The sequence below is a fragment of the Meriones unguiculatus genome, chromosome 8, assembly GCF_030254825.1.
Source record: "Meriones unguiculatus strain TT.TT164.6M chromosome 8, Bangor_MerUng_6.1, whole genome shotgun sequence".
Lineage (NCBI taxonomy): Eukaryota > Metazoa > Chordata > Mammalia > Rodentia > Muridae > Meriones > Meriones unguiculatus.
Window position 1 is genome coordinate 76,929,044 of NC_083356.1, and position 24,275 is coordinate 76,953,318.

The 24,275-nt window shown below is 41.3% G+C and overlaps 1 protein-coding gene across 7 annotated transcripts in view; it reads left to right on the plus strand.

Annotated features, from left to right (window-relative positions):
• Window positions 1-24,275, plus strand: part of Mapkap1 (MAPK associated protein 1) — a 212,471-nt gene that overhangs the window by 103,087 nt on the left and 85,109 nt on the right. For all 7 annotated transcript variants that reach the window (XM_021645726.2, XM_060389985.1, XM_060389984.1 and 4 more), the window contains 2 exons: window positions 6,613-6,789; window positions 20,467-20,576. In XM_021645726.2, coding sequence (XP_021501401.1) covers window positions 6,613-6,789; window positions 20,467-20,576 — 287 coding nt within the window. The remainder of the gene's footprint in view (window positions 1-6,612; window positions 6,790-20,466; window positions 20,577-24,275) is intronic.

Below are 24,275 nucleotides of genomic sequence, written 5' to 3' on the forward strand. Positions count from 1 at the left end.
TAGATACAAAGTTACTGCAGACATTGTAGTCAGTGAGGGAAAGAGAAAGCAAGTCCATGCTTATACCTTACAAACTTCCAGGATTGCTCAGTGCTAGGTGATGGTTGATACTTAAGACAGTGTGTCCCACTGAGTGCTAAAGCACTCTTAGTTGTTTATTGTTTTATTTCTTACAGTAGCTTTGGAAGTCATAAATAATGTCTTTACTAGAGAGAAACTGAGGGTTAGGAGTTAAGTAATTTCCCAAGTTTCCATCTGTTTTATTAATGGCATAGGTGTAGAACGAGCAGGGTGCAGGTCATCAGTCAAGATTTGAACTAGAGCTGTGTTTCCCTTGTTCTTGTATTTTCGGCTGTGAGTTTAGACTTAAATGACTGAGCTGTCTCTCCAGACATTTCCCTTGCTCCTAACTATTCTATACAAAGAAATGAAGCTGTTCTCCTCTTTGTGTTTTCAAGACATCAATTCTTTGCATAATGAGTAACAGCCCTGGCTGTCATGGAACTTGCTCTGCAGACCATGCTGGCCTTGAACTCAAAGAGATCTATCTGCCTGTCTCTGTGAGGGATTAAATATGTACCACCACTCCTGGCTATAAAGCTCTTCTTATAAGCAGCATCATGAGTAGATGTCATAGCCATAGCTCGTAGCAGAGACTCTGCCTGCCTTCTTTCCTCAAACATTGCACGCCATCAGTGCTATCCCAGATTGTGCTGGGCACTAGACTACAAATAATCACAGTCTCTGGTCTCCAGGTTCAGGTTAATGGTTCAGACAGCTACCAAATCATACATGCTCACTTCAGTATCCCTAAGACTTTGAGAACAGTGAACATCCAGGGATATGGGAGGGAAACCTTTCTAGTTCTGGCTAGAGCTATGTATCAAGCTGGGGTGAGAGGCAATCAGGGAAGCTTTGCCAGAAGAAATGAGGCTTGAGCCAAATCGTACTGACCAGACCATCAAAGAACATGGCTGACAGTCCACACAGAGATGAGACTGACATGTCACTTAGTGAAGGAATTACAAGTAGAGGTGTGGCTAAGCCCAGGTTGGCTTGGAAGGCAGCAGAGCACCATGCAAGGTTTTGTAGGAGGCAGTTTCTTTTGCCTTTAAAGGCTTTATACAGGGGAGTGATGATACCACTTTTATTTTTCTGAAATGTCCTGCTGGTCATGGGGTTGAAAGAGTGTCTACAGGAAAAGTTTATAATAGGTTTGTGAAATTCAGAATCCTGACAATTCTGTAAATTTATTTGGAAGACTAATTTAGTCTAAATTACTAAAGACTAAATTACTGTCTAATTTAGAACAGTGCATACACAGGACTTTCCAAAAATGATAGAATTAGCAAATAAGAATATTAATGCAATTATTATAAACACGTTCAAGACAGCAGAGCACTGTACAGGAACATGATGAAATGAAGTAGGTTATGAAAACAAGCCACAGTTGTCTCTCACAGTGGAATGAAACCACCTGGACAATAAGGTTCTTGGATTTGTAAATGAGAGAAGCTCCTAGGGAGGAGGGCAGAGAGCAGCCACAAAAGCCTTGTTTCCAGCTAGGAGCCAGCAGGTGTTTTTTCTCTGGAGCTGCTATCCTGGGAAACTTAGAGTCGATCCTGTGTAAGGTTGCTGTGCTTTGACCCTTACAGTGATATTTACCAGTTCTTACCATTTGTTTTATGTGGGTTTTGGAGAAATAGAAATTTTGATAGTCTTAAATTCTTTTTCTCTCTGACTTTAGAGATCAACCTCTGAGCTACAATCCTCTCAGCAACCTCTTGCTTCCCTTTACTAATGCCCAGCAGACTCTATATTGATTAGCTATCACAGTGACCACCAGGGCCCTGGTGCTGAGAGTTCTGGATGTTTCAGAATAATGTGTAAAAGCAAAACAGTGAACATTTGTCTGTGATCATCACACTACAAAGGACTGTCCATGCATTTCCAAAGATGGGTGAATTTTTATGAGTATGTAAATTAAGCATGCCAGAAAAAAATCTGGAAAAATCTGAGATGCTTCTGAAATGCTCCTAAATTTTTATGTATGAATTAAATGCTATCTATCTATCTATCTGTCTGTCTGTCTGTCTGTCTGTCTGTCTGTCTCTCTGCTCTGTGACTTCATAAAAGGTACACCAGCCTTTGAACAGAAAGTGAATATTGGTCAACTCAGTGAAATACATTTTCCCAGTGAAAAATATTTATATCAGTTGTTGATAAATAAGTGAAACCAAGTTGCTACATTCACTGTTCCCTATCTCCGTCTCTTCTGCCCCAAGGCTCTCTGACCACAGGCTCCATTTTATTCCTGTTCAGTGTTCAAGCCCCATCCTCTTATACTATGGCTGTCTCTCCTCCCAGGCCTACCCATTATTAAAACTGAGCTCTTGTTTCCCTGTCCTGCTTGTTACTCTTGATTATCTGTCCTCAGGTACCAGTCAGACAGGAATGTAGACTTCCCTGCCTCTGCTCTCTGTGCCTTGCTGTAACCAGAAGATGAAGACTTGTGACGACATCTTGGCAAAATGAGAATCCTTTTTCATGCTAGACACTGTGCAATGAATAAAGTAATCTAATCTTTATAAGACCCTGTGTGGCAGATAGGATTATTTCCTTTGTGATTTCAGAGTTTCATAGTACAGTAAGCACTTGGAACCTGCAGCTTTGCTGAGAAATAAGTTGTCCCAGCATAGGAAGCCATGTCTGTGGCTGCAGCACTGGGGCCATAGGGTTCGAAGGACTAGGAGTTCATTGGTTAGGAAGTTAACCTGTTGCAAACTTCTTTATCCATCAAAAAATGGGATGCCAGTACTCGTATCTTGAAGTGTGTCCTCCTTTAAGAAGCCATGCATAGTGGCACATGCTTGCAGAGTCAGCACCCGATGGCAAAGGCAGGAGAGTTGGGAGCCTGAGGCCAGTTTTAACTACATGGCAAGTTTAAGACCAGCCTGGGCTGCATGAGGCTCTGTCTGAAAAACCAATTTCCTTTCACCTTTACTTCCTTGTCTACTGCTTTCTCCCTTGTCTGAAGCTGCAGTCTCTGGTGTGCATAATGCCTAAAGCTCTCCATTCTGGTTAACATAGACCTCATTAATCATATATTTTACTTTTATTCATAGTGAGTCCATCCACATATTCATGTATTTGTTCATTTAACAAGTATTTGTTAAGTATGTCTAAGTGGTAGCCATTTTTACTCTTCAGTAACCATGAAGAGGCTCAGAAGACTTTGTGCTCTTTGGGAGTGTAGGTGCATAAATAGGAAAAAGAGCTGTGTGGCCGTGGGTGTGCAAAAATAGTGACTAAGAAAGCCAGAAAGTAGACACACTTGGATTCTGTCAGAGATCAAATGATTGTCGAGAAACGAAGAAACCCCCTTTTCACACAAGATACAGCTCAGAGAGATTTGATTAGTGCTTGAGTTACCACCGAGAGCAGATGCCATTCATTCAGAATGGAGCTGTAGGAAGGGGCCCTGTGTTGAAAGCTCTAGCAGTGGAAGGAACCAGCGCTGCTCCCCCACACCCCCAGTTCCAAAATGCCACCATTTTCTGCATTGATCAGTGAGTTACAGAACAAAGGTGACAAGGGCTTGGTTCTCTACAGCAGCTCTGTCCATGGACTGAGCTTGTTTCTCCTCTGTATCTTCACTCCCTGGCTGTAGATGTGAGGAGGTTCACAGAAATCTCTCCAGGTTCCTAATGAAAAACAGCAACAAAAATGAACGAGTCATAGTTCCTTCTATTCAAACACCAAGTGTGCACTTTGAGAAGCCTTAACAGCATGGTTTTGGCCAAAGGATTGGTGGGGTCAAGAGATTCTTGATTACTTGGGTTTGACTGTCAGCGCTGACAGTCACATGCCAATGTTGAACAAGACACTTAACCCCAGTAAAAAAAGCCTCAGTTTCCTAGTGTATAAAATAGAAGCAGTGACTGACCTCATTGAGTTGTGGTGAAAATTCAGTGGCTGCTCAAAGCCAGTTTGCCCAAAGTATTGCACACAGTGCCCAGTGCATACAGCCAGTGACATTGTCCTGTCTTCAGAGCACTTCATGAGGAGTCACAAACAGTTTGACAAGTGAAAAAAACAGCAGCAACTTCTGTTGGACAATGATCTCTTTGTAGAGGTGCAAGGGAATCAGCAGGTCTTTGTGTAGAGAGCAGATTGTTTATTTACCATCTCCTCAGGTTTTCAGTTGAGGGTTTAGAACCGTGTTTGCTGTTAAACTTTGCTGATGACCTCACTCCTCTTGTCTAATACAAGGAATCCTTCCTAGGACAGAGTACTACACAGAGTAAACACAGTGCAAATGCTTTTGAATGAGTTACTTGATAGTAACTCAGAATTGGTGAGTTAAACTTTTTGGTTTACTATCAGACCTGAGCTCGTAGTATTTGTTGGATTTGTTTTTTGTGGGGACTTGTGAGCATCCCATGATAATCAAGGTAAGATTCTTCTGATACCAGTCTTGGCCTTTCTGCTTTAATCAATAGACTTATTATTTGCCCTTGAACCTCTGTGGTGCTGGGGAATCACATATATTTCTCAGATTGATTTACATGGCTATAAATAATCTGTGCTGTCTATTGCTTGTCCCATCGCATCTGTCCTGCTCATAAAACCCTAAGGCACAGCTGCCGGGTTAAACTTAGAGACCCACCTGCCTGGAATGAGCTGCTGGTGTCACGGCTGTCCTGTTGTTTCACTGTGCATCCATAACTTAAGGACTGACAGACTCTTCAAACTAGTTCCCATGTGACCTTACTACAGTCACCTGACATTAAGATTCTACTTCTGTTGTTATATGCCAGGCTCTACATACATCACTGAATCAACCCTGAGTTAGGCCTTTATGACCTTATTATGGATATGGAAATGAAAGTGATAAAGGTGATGCTTATTCTGAAATCACATAGTTCAAGAGCCATGGAGCTGAGAATTGAACTCGGGTCTCTCTTAGCTGGCACTCTCCTGGGCCATTTCCTGCCTTTAAAGAGCATCTGTTTCTGCATACACTTGTGGTCATGTTGACAGCTTGCTGTAAAGATCCAGAAGTTCAAGAATTTTACATTTCTTACCATCATTGTGAACATATGAAATGTAAAGTGACAAGTATGGCCAGATTACTTTCCTGTTATCAATCCATTTAGCAGATTTATACTTTCCATTAATTTCCATCTGTCCTTATTACCTGTTTTATACAATAAATACTTCTTACCCTTGACAGACACTCTGAGTGTAGATCACCTGAAGTAGGTTCTCTCTGTAAGCAGAGTTGCAGCTTAAGATTGTGAATTAACAGGGAAAATTGCAAATCAGGTTGTCAGTGCAATAATTCTTTGTCACACCCAATCAATAAACTTTGTAAATCAACTTATTTAATTCAAAAAATGATCTGTATAGATCAAGAAACCAATTAAACAATTAGCATACACTTTGTAATTAATTAATTAAAGCGTCAATCACGAAATTAAAATTCCAAATTTGAGCTGCAGAATTTAGAATTCTCCAGCCTTCTGGACTATTTAGATTATGCTTGAAGCCAGCCTGCCTACAATGCTCGCAGGTTTGCCATTTCCTAGTCCACTTTGAGCACACTGGTGGTTTCAGCATTCACTTATTTATTCACTCACTTACGGATTGTTGAGGTCTTATATATCCCAGGCTGGCTAGCTATATGGCCAAGGATAACCTTGAACTTATGATCCTCCTGCGTCTGCCTTCTGAGTGCTGGGATTACAGAACTGCACCTCCACATCTGATTTATGTAGTGCTGGGGACTAAACCCAGGACTTTATACATGCTTGATAAACACCCTCCCAACATTTCTGCCCTAATTTCATTTTGTAACATGTTTTGATGTCCTTTCATTATGAACAAATTGCCTTTTTTGTTTGTTTGTTCCTCAAGGGGAAAGGTATTTGTTTATTCTAAAAGGGCAAGACTAGAATCTAGAATCTGGAAGTTCTGGCTAGATATGATAGAGAAATGGAAAATGTCTAGAAGTGATCAGAAAGATCAGGATAAATCAGGCTGCTGTTGGCTTTTATTCAGCTAAGGTTCTGTGGTGTTTGGAATCAGGTCCTCCCTAAAGAGTCAGTTGTTGTTATTATTATTATTATTAACCTAAAGTCAGTTAGTTGTTATTATTATTATTATTATTATTATTATTTTAGGGAAAGGAGAGCTATGCCTACCTGCGTGTGCATTAAAGTCTCTCCACCCCTTTGTTTGTGACTGTATTCTTATAGGTACTACAGCACTTACTCCAACCCCCAACCCCCATATTATGAGCTTCCTTTAAAGCTGACATTAAATTTCACTTTTCATCTCGGAGATTGAGTTCTGGGTCTTATTTCTAACAAGTGGCCAGTAAATGTTGGAAAAATGGCACAATGTGAGGACACCTGTTGTATTGCCAAGTTTGTTTGTTTGTTTGTTTGTTTGTTTGTTTTTCTTCTCAGAGAAGTAGGAGTTAGGGATTCTCAGGGTATCCAGGGCTAAGGGTAGAGCACAACAGGGTCAGTGTGCTGGCTGTTTCATACTGTCTGGTCTGTGTTCCTTCCCTACAGCACTCACTTGCCTTTATGGTTTTCCTTTCAGTGACAATGTCAGTGCCTACTGCCTGCATATTGCTGAGGATGATGGGGAGGTAGACACAGATTTCCCACCGCTGGATTCCAATGAACCCATTCATAAGTTTGGCTTCAGTACGTTGGCCCTGGTTGAAAAGTATTCCTCTCCTGGTCTGACATCCAAAGAGTCGCTCTTTGTTCGAATGTGAGTACTGCCTGTTATTTTCCTCAGTGTGTCACCCCAACATTCTAGCATTGTGCATCTGATCAAGGTTTTGCTCATCAGATGAATTATGTGTATTACCTGAAACATCTGTTCACATGGTTACTTGCAGAGCAGTTTGGGAATATGTGCATTGCTGTTTCATGCTTCTGTACCTAGGCTATGTGCAGCCTGTTGAGCAGTAGCAGGCTATGAGATAGATCTAGGAACAGCATGTCTGCAGATGACCTGTGGGAGCAGTGGTGACTAGGAGCCTGGGAAGCAGCATTTGGGTTTCTCTTTCTAGTCAAGGACACCAAACTAAATGAAAATGCATATTGTGGCCACTTTTCTGTTGTAACTTAATATACTTTTCTCTCCAACTGGTTCAAATTCAATTTGTTTTTTCCTCAGTTGTCTTCCTTTAGACCATGTTTAGCCTTTTCTGTGCCTTTGTCAGTCTGGTAAAGCCTAGAGAAAAATCCTTCTCAGAAAAGTGTATGTGCATACACAAAATAAAAATCATTGGAATATAAAAAGACTTTTATATTGAAAGTCAGCAGATCATTAAATTTATATGTAGTGATACATAGACTTATTAACATATTACCTAACAAGACCAAGAGGAATTCTAGCCATTGCTCTTAAAGCCTCTTGATTCAGAGCAGTAATGAGTCTAAATGCTGTTTCAGGAGTCTGCAACAGTTGTAGCAGACAGAGGTGTTAGCTAACATGTCAGTTCATGATTAGCACCAGCATGCTCATCCTGCTGTGACTTGTTGCTTCCACTTACCATCCAAGGAAAAGCCAAGTACTGCAGGTGGAGATGAAGATGAGTTTATGTCCATTTGAGTTCACAGAACTGCTGAGTCCCGGTAGCTAAGGGCGAGCCCACACACTCAGGTTTCAGTATAACCTATTCCTTTCTAACCTAGGTGTCTGCAGTCCCTCTCCTCACTATCTCCTGGGATTAATGGTGATCCCTTTGGCACCCCCTGCTGTTTGGAACTAGCAAATTCATGGTCCTAATGAATGATAGCCTTGAAGGACTTTCTCCTATCCCTTTAAAACAGATTCCTTTGTTTGAGATTTAGGAAAACAGGATTGTGCAGCACGTGATATATGAGTACTCTGGGTCTCTCTCCCCTTGAGCAAGAACAGACACCGGGTGCCAGGGTTGAGCTGAGAGCAGCCTCTCCAGTTTCCGCAATGACTGCCTTATATCTACTCTCAAGTCAGGTTTGATCTATATAACAGCATGTTTTTCCCCACATTTTCATTTCTGGGGTATAAAAATTAACAGTTTTACAGAATACATAGAATAATTTTAAATTATACAGTTTTTAAAATAAAAGGTATCCAGTAATTCTGCCTTCCTAATGAAACTGGGGTGTCCACGTATGTGGACCGATGCAGTCCATGTAAAACCAAAGGCCAATGCCTTCATCAGTTGCTTTTCCACCTTAGTTTTTAGCCTGTATCTCAAAAAAAACGTGGTGCTCACTATTTATCTAGATGGGCTGACCAGAGAGCTCCCAGGATCTGCCCGTCTTCATTTGTCCTCATCCTTCCCACCCCAGGTGTGCACCATGTGTCCAGCTTACATGTGGGTGCTCATGTAGTAGGCATCTTACCAGCGGCGCCATCTCCTCAGCCCTTTTCTGGTTTGTATAATAATTTCCATGCATAAAGCAATTATAATTTCATTGCATATATACATTACATTTGCTTAACACTGTAATAGGAATATTTTAGTGCTCTTAATTCCTATAATCTATACTTACTTTATGCCAGAAATCTAGGCAGAGACGTCTTCTACTACACACAAAAAAAAAGCTTTTCTCATGAAGATTACTACCTAATGAGCACACAGTTGGTCGAAAAATCATGAACACGTGGAAAGCACCTGAGTATAGACATGCGCGAGGTGCACAGTGTTAGACTGCTGCCTTGTGTGGGTTTGCATAGTAACAGCAGTCTTCTGCAGCTCTGTGTCCTCTTGAAGCACTTCTTGGGGTCATTTCCTTCAAGTGTGCAGTCAGAGAGTAGAAATTTCTGTCTGCTGAGAATTGAACTCAGGGCGTCACGTATGCAAGGTGAATGCTCTTCCCCTGAATTACACTTCAGCCCAAAATTCTGACATCATTACCAAGCAGCCTTCTGCAAGATGTGCCAGGTCAGAAGGAAAGCGTCAGGAGGCTGTCTCTTTCCCCAGATGTCTGGTAACCTATTGCAGACTACTCACTGTTGGTATGTGTGTTGGGTTCAGCAGCTTCCGGTCTGCCTGTCAGGGCCATAGTCTAGGCTGTGAAACCTTTAGTTAGGAGTCCCCAGGGACATGTCTTGTTCATGTCAACAAAGGGAGGAGAGCATAGCTCTTTTTTTTTTTTTTTTTTTTTTTTTTTTTTTCATTTTCTCCCTTTCCTCCTCCCACCTCCATCTTCACTAGCAGGATGGAGGTGATAGGAAAACAGGCTTGATAGTAGTAGTGAACTAAGGAGCCAACTGTATAAATACTATCTTGTATATCAAAGTTGCTCTATTTTTCTTATGACCAATGTGGAGGTACAAGAGCCAATACTATGCAGTGTTGTTCCTAAGCCTGTACTTGACATCATGTCCCGGTGAAAGGTGAGGGTCAAGGAGGGCTAATGGCGGCCTCATCTGTCAGGTGGATTTCACTCTCTGAGGGCAGACCTTTAAGCCATTATTCAGTGTGAAAAGATCATAGAGGCATTGGAGCCAGTCTGCTGCCCAGCCTGACCTTTTCCCTTCTTTGGTGGGTTTGATTCTGGTGGATTCCATAACTTATTTACATCGTGATAAATACTATATATACAGCCGCCTAGATTGTTCTGAACTGCTACATTTGCTACTGCTACATTTTTCTGCCTCCCTCCTCCTTACTTAGTGGTTTATGGACCAAAAAGGCCAAATAGGAGTAACTTTCACAGAACATGTGCAGGTGGTAGACATTGGGGCACTGGAGAAATTCCGATTAGACACTTCTTAGGAGCGGACTTCCTCAGAGATAGGCAAAACCTTAAGCTTGCCTATGGTGAAAAGAGACAGGAAAGTTAAGTTTCTATGCCCTCAGCACCCACCCATTGGATGACTTTGTGGAGAAGATACAGATGAATCTTTAGGTCTGTGGGCTCCCAGGGGTACCAGTAGCAAGCACTGTGTCCTATTTTGCTTAGCCTTCATAAATCTGTCCTGCACTTTGAGTATCAGGAAGCCCCAAGTTGCCTTCTGACCTTAGAGGCTCTCAACCCCATACCTCACAAAGACTCCAGAAACCTACCCTTGCCTCCCAGTGAGGAAGCACAGGCTTTGAACCTTGGCAAACCTGGGTTCAAGTCTCACTAGCAACTTGCTATGTGACTTTGGTACCTTTGTTTATCTTAATTTCTCTCCTGTCAAATCTGGACAACAGAAATATTCTTAAACATACGTAATAAAGTCTCATAAACTTAGGCTCATTGTTAAACTTTAAAATTTCTCCAAATTGATTTTTAATATAGTGCAACTTCAATGCATAAAAATATAAAACTTTGGCTATAAAATCCTATAATGTAGCTATAAATTTCTCAGTTTTACACAACTTAAAACATGACATTAAATAAAGTATAAATTTAGCAATCTTGATACCAGTGTTTTGCTAAAAATAGATTGATGTTAGGTTTAGTGAGAGTTAAATGTTTTACTTGTCAATTTGAGTTTTGATTTTCACTTTCATGGAAATGGGATTGCCATATTATTTTCCTTTTATTAAAGAATGAATAGTAGTTTTAATTACCAGCACATTATTTTAATTGATTTATATGTATTCTCAAAATGCAAACCTTCTCTACTAGAAAATTTTTATTTGCATTTTTCCCGTCATACTTGTTGCTAGCATAACTAATTTCTGTTATTATGCCCAGGACTTTTCTAGTTACAAAGCTGAAAGACCTATACCCAGAACAGAGCCCTCTCCTCCTCCTCCCCCTTCCTTCCTCCTCCCTCCTCATTTTCCTCCCATCCCCAGTAGGCCAGGATGGGTTGCTTCCTGCTTTTGCCGATTGATCTAACAAAGATAGACCCTGCTTCTGAGTGATACCTGGGCACACATTATTCCAACACCAAAAAGCACACATTTTTCAGGGATCAGCCAGCTCCAGTAAAGCACCTTGTGTGCTCTGAGTTCTCAACCATCATTCTCTTTAGCAAACTCTGCATCTGCTTGCAGTGATGAATTTGACCTTTACCAATCCATTAGTGTTATTAAATAGCTGCTGGAATGTGCAGCCCCAAATCTCATCAGCTTATCCTAAATGCTGGCATACCTCCTGTCAAAGGCCACTGTGTCACAGGGCTTCTGTAGCAACACTCCATTACAGTGTGAAGGTTGCCATAAGGCAGTACAGAGGTGCAGTGGGCATGGCTGGGGTTTGTCAACCTCCGGTTCTTGCTAACAGGCTCATTTTCTTTCACTTCTGTTCAGTGAGGGAGGGCCAGCTGAGTGGAGTGAGAGGACCATGGAACCAGAATTGGTAATGGTCTAAGCATATGCGTATTTATAGTATGTAAGTAACATTAATAAATATACATTTACATTAATTTTCTTTTAGTTTAATCATGTAGGTTTTCATATACATGTATATGATTTTACATATGTATAAGATTTTCATTGGGCTAAAATAAAATGCTTAAGTTTTGAAACTCAGCCTATAAATTTAATAGTTGCTTCCTAGAAGGGGGCTATGAACCTCAGAAAATGCTACTATGCAGATTAATGTTAAGGTGAAGGAGATTTAATTTTAATTTCTTTTATTTTATCTTGTAAAGATTATCAATTATTAGATTTTATAATTATTTACATTCTATTTTTGTCATTTTCTGCCCTCATCTGGCAGAAGTGAAAAGAAATAAACCCACTGCAGTAAGCCAGAGATCGACAGTAGTAAAATAGAGTTTATTTATTTATTTATTTATTTATTTATTTGGGGGGGTGGGGGGAGGAAACAAACTTAGTTAATCCCTTTTGGAAAAATGTTCTGTGGAAATGAATGTTAAGTTGGATGTCTTCTGATATCCCTTGTAAGTGAAGTATGGATCTACCTGCCTTAGGAAAGCCCATGACATAGAGCTGCTGTTTAGGAGAGACTGGATTCCTCTGCTAATTTGAAAACTAGGAGCTGTTAATGCAAACAGCCGGCTTTCCCGGCCCGTAGGTGATCAATTTCTAAACTACCTGTTGATTCTGATTGATTTCAGACAGCCTGGGTAAGTGTTGCCTGGGCTGATTACTATTAACTACTTTGGAACTAAGCAGTGAGGATAGGTGGACATAACAGAACTGTGGAAAGACATGGTGGGTGGGAATAAGAGGAGAGGTTGATTTTCTTCTTAAGTCAGGTTCTTTTTTATGTAAGGCTGTCCCGGAACTTGTTACGTAGCCAAAGGTGACTTTGAACTCCTGACCTATAACATGCCTGGTTTGTATAGTGCTAGGGATCAAACCCAGAGCCATGTGCATGCTGAGCAGGCACCCTACTAACTAAAAATGCAGTCCCAGTATGGTGTTTGACTGATGTCCAAAGCCAGAGGAAGAGTTGAATCTCAAATGGTGCCCAACTTCTGGAGAAGTACCCCTTGCTTCTAGTGACCAAGCTAAGCCAAGATCCTGATCCTCTAGAGATGTGGTAGGCAAGAAAGGGACCCTCTTCCAGCACAGCGCTCATTCATCCAGAACTCATGAAACAGAATTGTGCTCACAAATGGCAAAATGGTAAAGCAGACCATGCGTACAGAGTGAGGAAGAAGGGCTCCAAGGGAGCAAACATCAAGGCTAATAAAACAGACAGAACCCAGGTCAGATCCATATCAGTCAGAGCACTTACACTGCCTTCCTTTGTGTTTTCCTTACACCGTTTAACAAAGTAAATGGACATAAGATTGCAAGCTAATGGCATCTAGATACAGCTCTGCTGTGAGGATGAAGAGCCACGGGAGAGAAGGTGGGAAGTTGGATAGCCTTGGAAAGCCAACATGGCTCAGAGGGTTCCCCAAGGCTGTCTAGACTGGCTCTGCCCAAATGGAACTGTGAACAGCTTTTTAAAGAGGCATACCCAGGGTTCACTACTCTTATGTGAGGACTTTTAAAAGCCTGTAGAATTTTGTTGTTGTTTTTGTTTTTTTGAGACAGAGTTTCTCTGTGTAGCCTTGGCTGTCTTGGATTCACTTTGTAGACCAGGCTGACCTCGAACTCACAGCGGTTTACCTGCCTCTGCCTCCTGCCTTGCTGAGATTACAGGCGTGCACCACCACATCTGGCTAAATCTGTAGTTTCTAATTTACCTTTCTGATGATATCTCCAAAATATACCAGCTCTGTATCAAAAAGGGCATCATTGCACAGAACCTCTCCTACTCCTAAGTGGCATTGGCTTACAGTCTATAAAATAAACAGAGCAGGAAAAGAGAGAAGAAAAGGCAAACAAACAGTTTTCATTTATTTAATTTCTGCCTTTATTCCTTACAAGTAGCTCATTTTTAAAACCTTTAAGCTGAGGGTCAGAGTGAGAGCACAGAGTTTAGGGAGGGGCAGAGCTAAAATAGAATACAAATAAAAACAAGATTCGTGTTCTGTAATCAGGCCTGGCAATCTGGGTGTGAATTACCAAAACCAACTGCGTGTTGTTTCTTTCCATTCTGTTGTATTAGCAAACATTTTCATTGTCCAGATTGGCCTTATATATGGAAATGGAACATATGCAGCCTGTTTAATTTTGTATTTGTAAATCTGACTTGATTTCCTTTTTGGCAATGGCTATTGTCTGGAGGAAAGGAGAGATTTTTCTTTGTGTCCATTTAAAGTGACAGAAATACTGGAACAAGTAATAAAATGGAAAGAATTAGTTACATACTTCTAAGAACTTAAAACATCAGAAAACCAAGTATGTATGCCTCACTCGCTGGAATGTTTATCTGCAGAAAGTGTGCCAGCGTATGCTTTATTTGTATAACAAAAGCACACGTTTTAGATAGCCATCAGTTTACTTCAATATCCAAAAATTATGCCAGATGTTGCTGTAGTTGTTCTGTCTCCTAAAAGTTTGGGACTCACATTTCTGTGTTAATGCAGTTTATTTCCTGCTCTAGCCCCCTTGGCTATGTTCAGTTCCTGTGTCTCATTTTGATTTCCTCTGCTCTCCCTCAGCTTACGTTGGAGTCTGTCAGCTGCTGCTGTGTACATGTCAGGCTAGTGACTTGTAATGTTTATTAATACAGTGTCAGTCTTGCTGCTGAAACAACTGTGATGCTTCAGAAGGTTGCCGTGGAACGAAGCGTTTGATTTCCAGATCCTGTCTGCACTGCATGGTGAATACATTCTCACATGTTACGCAGTTCACTGACCTGACAGTTAATGGAACCCCGCGTGGGACCCCATTTCAGCAGGACATATTTGAACAAAAACAGTTTGCAAAACTTTACACACTTAAACTCCTGCCAAGGCAAACTGTTAGCCACTTGAGTTTGTTATAAATGCCCAGTGGCAGTGGTTGGAAGTAGCCCACGGTGTGTTTTATATTCTGAATGGAATGTGAGTGTCTTTGCGGTTATATAGAGTAGTAAATAATTGAGTTTGATTAGGGAGAGGGACCTCATTATCCCCACCTGTGCCCAGCTGGAAGGGGAGGGTCGAAATGAAGCCATTAGCTGTCTCTCTTACTGGCATCTCAAAGAGCTCAAATACATCTGTGTCTTATTTTCTTTTCTGGCACAATCAGTCGAGCAAGCTAAGCAGGCATGACCAGATTTGGCAAGTCCCAAGGACTCTGGCAAAGATACACAAGGAGAAGGCGGAGGGCAGTCATTTTGGCTTCTCACTGCCCATTAGTCTAGTGAGTTATGTTTTTGGAAAATGTCTGTTTTGGAAAAAAAAAAAAAAAAAAGAAAAGTACTTTGTCCAATGTCAAACATTGCATACTTGCACAGTGTGCTTTGATCTTTAAAAAAAAAAAATGTGGTCAGTGCAAGGGGAAACAAACTGTGGCATTCACACTAGCATCAACTCACTTTGTGGATAAAGTGATACCCCAAAGACTGACTTTAAAGCAGGCCTATTGCAATTATTGCAAGGCTTTCTCTTGCTCATATATTTTCATTTTCTACCCTGAAGTGCTGGGGAATGAGCACATGGAAGGGGGCCAGAGCAGGTGGCAACCAGAGGAATGCAACTCCATTGCTGTTGTGAATTGCTCAGGACCAGAGAACAGAGCACTGCTCTCAGTACCTTTATTCCACCTCTGGAAGGTGAGACCATGGTTCATGAAACAGAATATTTTTCAGGGTCTCCTTAGAAAGGACCGGAGAACCAGGGTATTAGGAAAACTTTTCCACAGTTTGGTCAGTGGTTACCATTTGGGAGATGTACTGCTCTCTAGAAATTTCTTCTTGCCCTGAATCCCTCAGCCTCTACTCCAAGCAATAAAAGAGTTGAAAACACATACTTGGGATCTAGGAGATGTAGTCAGTGTAGGGTTAAATTGTAGATAGATATATATATATAGATATATACATATATATATCTATATATATATAAAAACTTAATGTGTATGTCCAGGCAGGTTTCTTAACCTATCAATTTCTTGTTATAAATTGGGACCAATAATAGCACCTGCCTTTTTGCAGGGAAGGGATTATGGGAACAAATAAACATTCAGAAATATTATTCTCCTTAAATGTCACCCTTTTGTTAAAGATCCTTAGCCCCCAAGTGTTGAGTGACTTGTCTTTGCTACTATGCCTGAATGTTAAATACCACTTTTAATAAAGACCAGTCAATGGGTAGCATATTAGTTATTGCTTAGTAAGTGTTATTTGACAGCTGTTATTATAAACTTTCAAGTCCAAGAATTACTGTCATCCTGTTTTCCCTGTGAGGAAATGGAGTCAGTAACTAAATGGTTTACCAACAGAGGCAAAGCTTGACTTCAAACCAGCCATTGTAGTTTGCAGCTTAGTGTGCCCTGCTGCCTTCTGGGTATTATTGTTTCCCCTCCACTGGCATGGTATGAAGCTGAGATGTCTCTCCTGAAGGAACTCCTCTGACGCTTCTCCTGAGTGTGGCTAGTTAGGTATGCTGTGTCCCATATGTCTGTATAGGGAGCAGTCATCTCTTTGCTTCTTTGGCCTTCTCTCCCACAGACTGTACATATGTTAGGGACCATTTAAGTTCTCAGTCCAAAATAAGATGAGTGTGAGTTCTGCCTCAGAAGACTTTGCTGGTGCCTCCAGCCTTATTTCTTTGAAATTGTGAGTGTACTCTTTTAGAATTAAATGCATTAATATAGGGTTTAGAAAAAAAAAAAAAGGTTAAAATAGTATTGGTCACGTAGTAAATGTTCAGTAAATAGTAGTTGCTGCTGTTTCTTTTGTGATTGTTAAATGGTGAACATTGTATATTACACAAATTTTTAAACTCTTTAATTCTCACTGAATGTCCCTGCAATGAAACTGATTTTCTGTTGTCTGCTGTCTTCTCCAAAGCCACTAAGTTATGCTGCTTCTGAATTTTACTCTGTCAGAAGGAAAGCTTTAAACATTGAGCCCAGAATGCTGACCTTCAGGGAGATTTTGATTCCTGGATCAAAGGCTACTCGCTGACAGTGTTCCTAAATGCTGCCACCAAGCAGCTAATCACCCATTTTAATGGCCCCATGCTGTGTTGGGTGTTGAGAAGCATTCCATTCCTCCCAGTAGACAGTCTTTGTAGGAGCCAGAGCAGAGAGGGGCCGTGTGAGGCCTCTTCTTTTGGGGTATGACTTGGGTGAAGGCAAACCCAAGCATTAGGAAACCAGCATTAAGAAACAGCACCCATTATTTGGCACTCCTGAGTACCAGGTGCCTAGCATCCCTTATGTGTTTAAGCCTCATGACATTTTTGAAAAGAAGGGACCTTATTACAGGGCTAAAACTTAGGCACGAGACTAAAGCTTAAATATTACAGCATTTACTCACAGGGCATTTCACTTGCAGCCTGTGTGCTTTTCTTCTCAATTAACTGCTTTCTTCCTTGGCGTTCAGCTCCTACCCTATTTCTGTACAGAGGGTATATATGAGAACCTGTGTCTCTGTTTCCTCTGTGTCTTCTGTCCCTTTTGCTTTACCACTTAGAAAAACACTGTCTAGGACTAATGCTAGTGTCAGAATTCTCTGGTATGTCTGAAGTGGCCACCTAAGTTTAAAATACCAGCACTTCAGAGCTGAAGTAAGAAGGTCTCAAGTTCAGTACCAGTCTGGGCTTCATTGCCAGACTATATCACTCCCTCCTTTCCCCGGAAGCCTTTGTGAAAAGAAGGCTTTTCACAGGCACAGAACTAGCTCCTTGAGTGAGTTATCTATTTTAAATGCCCATGCATTCTTCAGTGGCTAGCAGACTTGACGGGACCCAGCTTTAAACTGACTGGAGCATTCCTGGCAGCATTTAGTCAGCTCTCTGATGTGGAGGTCCATCTTGGACCTATACAAGAATCCCACAGAGCAGAAAGAAGTCATTGTCTCTGGTCAGTGCTCCCAAACAGCCCTGGCCTGGGGGAAAGCAAGCTGCCTGTCCTGAGCCCAGATGCTAGGTCTGTGTGTGACCTGCCTGCCCATGCCGACCAGGGCAAGTTAGGCAGGGCTAGCAGCATGCTTTCCTACAAGTCCATTGTCTTCTCAGTCTCAAACCAGATGCCCTGTGGAATAAGAGCAGCTTTAAAAGATGTATTGCAATAGATGTTGTAGAAAGCCCATAAAAAACCCTGAATGTAAAGAAATGAGGCATAAAACCCAGACTGTTTGGAAGTCAAGCTGAGAACTGTGGTAGCAGATCTCCATTTCTGTTTATTAAATGGGAGCCTAACTTAATAGCCACGCCTAGCTGGGTGCTGAGACCACTACTCTTGCATTCTTGAATTTAACCCCACCCACTGCGGGACTGCATGCCCAAATAAGATCCAAACTTTGCATTTGTCTGGAGGTTGAGAGGCGTGCACCTAACAGGAGGAAACTGACTAGATGAGGCTGAATGTGGTTCGTGGTTCGCAGGGCAGAGCCACCTTCTCTTTTTAATGTGCACGCTTTTACGGAAATGGAGCCCCAGAGTAAGATAGCACACACTCGTGGACGCACGTTCCAAGCGCTGCTCTGCCCCTTCCCTTCACTGTTGTTTTCATTTTCCTCTCATGAACCTTGCTACCCTGGCTTCAGCTTGGAGGCTGTAAAGGAAGATGGAGAGCCGAGTTACCTCAGAATGATCACTATCGTTAACATTCACGGGTGGTTCACTTATCATTCCTGACTGCACAGACATGGCAGCCGCGCGGAAGCGTCCGCAGGTGTAGCATGGTGATACATATTACATTGTGCCACAATGGATTTATGTATTCTGTAACAAAAGAAAAGTGTAATGAAAAAATACAGAAGGTAATCCTTTATTCCTCTGCTACACAATTTATCAGTAAGGCCTGGGGATGGGAAGGGCCAGGGATTTCCTCTGCTTGCTTTAACCTTGTCACCCAGGTATGTTTTGGTAAAATGACAGAAAAATACAGACTGGGGATTTTCCTTTGCTTCAAACCTTTAAAAGGACACTTTGAATTTATGGAAGTTAGTCCAGATTCGAAACTGCCTGTTAAGCTTTTACTCTGCCCTTTGCTGAAAAAGTTGAGCGTACTGGCTTGGAATGCTGCTATCAGCTGGCCACAGAACAGCAGCCGATGGCAGCAGTTTATAAAAAGGCAAAATTACCATCATTCAGGTAGCTCCCAGGTGGATAAGAGTTGGTGCAGCCTGGGCCAGTACTAGTTTGCAAATCCCCAAGAACTTGTGTTTCCTTTGGGCCCTACTCATCCATCGCCCAACATATTGTCACAGATGGAGGACATACTGACTTCTGAGGAGAAAGCCGGGGAAGGCAGATCTGAGTGTGGTTGATTGGCATTTGTTCCAATATTCACTGGCCTAGTGCCAAAGCAAACACCCGCAAGTTTTTAAATGCACAAGGCCCTTTACATGTCAGTCTCTTGCCAAAGTATCACTTCCAGCATCGCTCCCAAAATAGTTTTTTCTTTCTTTTTTTAAAAAGAGCTATTTCTTATTTTGCTTTGATCAGTAAAATAAACTTTTAAAGATTGTTCTGGGATGGGGTCCAGCTTCTGAGGTAAAGAATGGCTGGGGCTCAGGCATGATTCAGTAACAAAGTGTTCAGTAAAATTAGCCTGACAGTTCTCAGGCCTGCTGTTCGATAGCAGGCCTTCACCAAGTTAAAATGGATGGCTGTGCTGGCCAGAGCAGCATCAGCTTTGTGCTTTTTAACAAATGGAACGTCAAGGATTAAACAGCAAGCTGTATGGAGAGGAGCGCTGTGGACATGTCTCCGTGTTAGGGAAACAAATTGGGTCCTTGGTTTTTAGATCAGCCCATAGACCCTGTGAAGAACCAGCTACCTGGATGGGTCTAACCTGGGCTCCAGCCCCTATCCCAGCTTGTTCTACCATTGGGAAGCTTTCCCAGGTCTTGGCTTTTCTTTCAGATTTCTTGTCAGTATTAAGCTCTGCTGTGGTTTTTGGCCATGTTCCCCTTGGAATTAGCCTGTTTACTCCCGTGCCCAGGCGTCGGGGGTAGTATTTGTGTCTCTTGCCACTGCAATTAACAGTCTCCCTGAAGTTACATCTACCCGAGTGATGTGCTGCTGGGTGTTTGTATTTTGTTTTGGTTTTTATTTTTATTATACTTGGTTTTTTGTTTCTGTGCTGTTTTTTTTTTTTCTTTTTCAATCTAGATATATCTCTAACCTCATTTGACTAGAAGTTTGCAAGCTGTGTTAGTGTTTTGCCTTTCACTTATTTTTGCTTAAACTAATATTTTGTTTGATTTTCTAGGGCTGAATAAGTAAATTATTTATAGTAAAGTACACATAGATTGTATATTACAAGATGGATGGGCCGGGCATTGTGGGTCATACCTTTAATCCCAGGAGAGAGACAGAGGCAGGTGGAGCTCTTTAAGTTTGAGGCCTACCTGGTTTATGTAGTGAGACCCTGTCTCAGAACAAACCAAAATAACAACAACGAAAGACGGATGGATAGACCGATATTTTACTAGATAGCTAAGAAGAGCCTTTTCTTTTTCTCTGGGGCTCTGAGGGGCTTATGTGTGACCATAGTGTCTGCCTGTAGTGGCATCTACTGACATTAGTCAGGTTCTGTCAGTTGGCAGTCCCCACTGCCGGATTTGGCTCCTAAGCTAAAACTGGGAATCGTGCTCCTTCTGAGCCAAGCAGACCAGTAGGTTCAATATGCAATAAATTAGAGAAGCCTGCACCAACCTTGACCTTGGTTCACTCGGTGCTACTTTTATTCCCGTGCCCTCACAGACACTTTAGAAGTAGGTGTTTTGTTTTGCTTTCCCAAGACAGTGTTTCTGTGCACAGCCCTGGCTGTTGTGGAACTTACTCTGTGACCAGGGTGGCCTTGAACTCAGAGATCTACCTGCCTCTGCCTCCTGAGTGCTGGGATTAAAGCGTGTGCCACCACTCCTCGGCAGAGTTCTTCAAAATGTTCACTGGCATTATCTGTACTATTGCTTTGAAGCTTTCCAAGGTGTAGTGAAAGTTGTAGCGATAAGTCTCTATGCTTGTCTTTTCCTCCAGAAATGCTGCTCATGGGTTCTCCCTTATCCAGGTGGACAGCACGAAGGTCACCATGAAGGAGATCTTGCTAAAAGCAGTGAAGCGAAGAAAGGGATCCCAGAAAACTTCAGGTGGGTTAGTTAAATTATACAGTGGTAGCAGAAGCTAAACAGTTAGTTAAAAGGCTGTGTGTGTGTGTGTGTGTGTGTGTGTGTGTGTGTGCATTTGGGTGCGTGTGTGCGTGGGTGTGCATACATGAGGGCATGTGCATGCACACACATGTGTTATCTGGCTACATTGTTTTGGATCTTTTTTTCATAGAAATCTGATTAACAAGACTGATTTAGGAGGGGAAATTACTTTTAAAGCTTCCTCTAGGCCTCAGAAAGAACTGGGTCAGTGGCATATATGAGAAGAACATGTTCAAATCAGTGATGGCCAGTCCATCATTAATAATTTTGTGGTAAATTAAGACAGTTATTTGTGTTTGCCATTAGTTAATGTACACCCGTCTTAAAATCTGAATCAAGGGTTAGAAACAGCTTAGTAGCAGAGTGCCTGTCTAGCATGTGTATGGATGGTCCTGGCTTCCATTCCCAGCACCACAGAAATCAAAACAAAACGTCAAACTTGAATTCCTGCTTCTAATTTCGTGTTTTCACACAGGTTTACAAGGGAGTACCTTCAGTTTCTATGATTCAGGATATGGGGGTTAGGAGGACATTCTTTTCAAATTTTACTAAATGAGGGCAGTCTTAATAAAAAGGTGGTTTAAAAAAGATAAATTGTTTGATGCACCCATTTAGCTATTCATCTCTAACTCCTCATTAACTAGCTTTTTTGGGTAGAAAATAGGCTTGTGCTATTAGATATGATATTTAAAGGATGTAGAACACAAATATTACCCATATTCAGGAACAGTTCTTTTCAAGAATAAAGATTTGCCTGTAACAGACTACTGTATTAACAGACTACTCTCAGCTCATATACGGCAAGTCCAGTGTCTTAGCTTTGTCAGTGAGGAGACTTCTTAAATACCTTTGAGCTCACCTTTTGGAAAGGAAGAGGGCATTGCTCAGCTTGAAGAAAATAGTTGTGTTCTCTTTTTAAGGGGAGGCATATAATCTGTTCCAGATTTAATTAGCTATCTTCAGATGAAAGCTGAAGTTTTAATAAAAGTTAGAAGAGATAACACAGTGAAGGACACGGATGAGCTGTCTCAAGGCCATATTCCAGGGGAACGATAAGAGCTGTAAAAAATGGCAGAGGAGAGCAATTGAATGGAGCAATGAAAATCTGATTCTCATAAAAAAGAGAGAGAGAGAGATGCTGGTGGGGCGGTTGTAGACGAGACCTGCTAGCGTCTGCAAGCAATTTGGATGCTTGCCAGGAGTCATTGTTCACCCTCGGCTGTGGCGGCTCCGTCCAGATGTGCCAACTGCACGTTTCGGCTTTTGCCAGCTGACTGCGCCGTTTGATAACCAGCTCTCTGGATGCCCATCACTGGCCGCAGAGATAGAATTAAATGATGATGATCTTCCCACAAGTTGGGAGAGGAAACAATGCATATAAATCTTGATTTCATCTCAGCGTGAGAAGTCTTTATCCATCATCACTCATAATGAACAAGTCGTTAGCTGGGATGAATGGTGCTCTGCTTTTTCCAAACACCTCTTTTGTTCATTTTTTGGGTGACTTTTATCTATTGCATGGGGGTCAAACCTCTTTGCATTTAGGGGATGATTGAAGAGGCACAGCCTCTCCATCCCAGGGGAGAGAATATGTTTGGGGGTTCCAGGTGCCAATCTAATAGCTTTTAAATAGCTTCAGATACTCAAGGGTATTTAATGAACACTTACTCTGTAGAATCAGGGGTCTTTGCTCTGTAAATTTTTTACATAATAGTGAATTTTGTAATACAGTTCTTTATATTCAAGAATGCATTGTTTTTTGAGTTTTCTAGGAAGGAGATGGAACTTAAGCCTTCTCAATAGAAATTATGCTGCCAGTGACATATGTTTGTTCGTTCATTTGTTTGTCTGTTTTCAGAATGCAAAATCCCAGTAAACTTATGGGGGATACAGTTGAGCCAGTGTCTTTCCTTCTGTCTGCAGCCATCTCTTGTCCAGTCTCTAATTTGTTTATGTGTATTAGTTGTGCTTTCAGGGAACACATGCACACTCGCATGTGCTTCTTTATGCTCACCATTGTATATACATCCTTGCCATTTTCATCAATTTTGCCGTATCTTTGGCAAAAGCTTGGGATTTGTTATCCAAAATGCAGTGATCTGTATTATTTATTCCTATTCATACTCCTGAAGCTGATTGAGATTAATATATTTATATATATTGCTGTACATTTTCTTAAGTCAAGAACCATTTTAATGTAAACCTTTCTAATTGCTTTAAGAGTCTGGTCTCAGAAGTTGAAAGGTCACCAGCGTGGCAAAGATTTATTTAGGGTTAGCACAGAAGAGGTGGTGTTCATGTTGTGGTTTGAACTTTGTACTGGGGAATGGGCTTCTTTTCAAAGGTGACTAAGGAACTGAAGAAGACCCTCTTGAACATAGAGAGAAGAACATTTACTTAGTGAAAACTGTTGTTGTCCACACAGAGCTAGGAGATACTTAGACTTTTCCTATTAGCTCAGGAACTCGCTTGTGAACTTGATAGGAAGCTATCAAGTTAGAGAGTTGCCCATGCTAAGCTCTGGCACAGTGACCTGCTCAGTCTATGCAAGAACATTCCTCATGAGCCCCTTGGCTGGGACAGGGCTTGTGTGTTCAGCTTTTTCCTCAAGCAACGCTAGCCTGATGGATTGCACTTGTCTCCCTACCACTGTTACTTAGCTCAAGTGAGAAGAAAGGAAATGACACTCGAAACAGAGGAACATGTGAGTACTGCATGAAGTACACAGTGGCTGGTCAGAGAGCAAGATCTGAGGAACCCTGACTCCTTCCACAAACACACTGAGCTTCTCTTGGCTTTCTCTAGCCTGACCCTGCTATTATTTATTTAATAATAGCAGCAGATGAGGAATTTGAATGATCCATTATGAAATAAAGTTGTGAACTAAATGACAGTCTCTAATACTCCTGTCCTTCCCTCTGGTACTTACTTAGTTTCTTTTCTTTTCTTTTTTAAAGTAGCGGGTATTGAGAAGAAAAAAAAAAAAAAAAACCTCATTTTAAATATATGGTTTTGTTAAAGAAAACCTTTGGTTCTTTAAAATAATTTTTGCTTTTTAGGATAGATAGTACTTGTACTTTAGAAGTTTATAGAATTTTATAGAAAAGAGTAACTTTTGTAAAGTCTTGACTTTCATTGCTCGTAATTATTTCATCATTTCTTCAAATCATGACTATGAATGAACACTCAGAGTGGGTGCCTATTAATATTCATGTACTGAACTATAGTGATCTTCTCACAGTGTATTCCATTCAGATCTCTGGGAAGGCACATCTTTAAAGCCTATTTCTAAAAGTCTCTTAAAGTTTTTAGTTTTTCATTTTATTACTGATCTCCTTGATATCTGGACTCTCCTTGCATTGGTGGCAAGTGCACACTATTAGAGCAAATAGAAAATACAGAGTAAATTAGACAAAGTGCATTCACTAATTTTAACAGTTGGGTAAAAGAGTTTTTGACACAGTAAAGAACAGATCACTGTCAGATCCCTGGATTTAGTCAGTGAAATATACTAACTTGTCATTTAGTGTCTAAAGGCATTATTCAGTTTCTCTGTCAGGATCACCCTTATGATTGTGACCTTTGACCTTGTTGGTATTTTGTTTATTGCTGTTGCCTTAATACTATTGTCCACCAGCT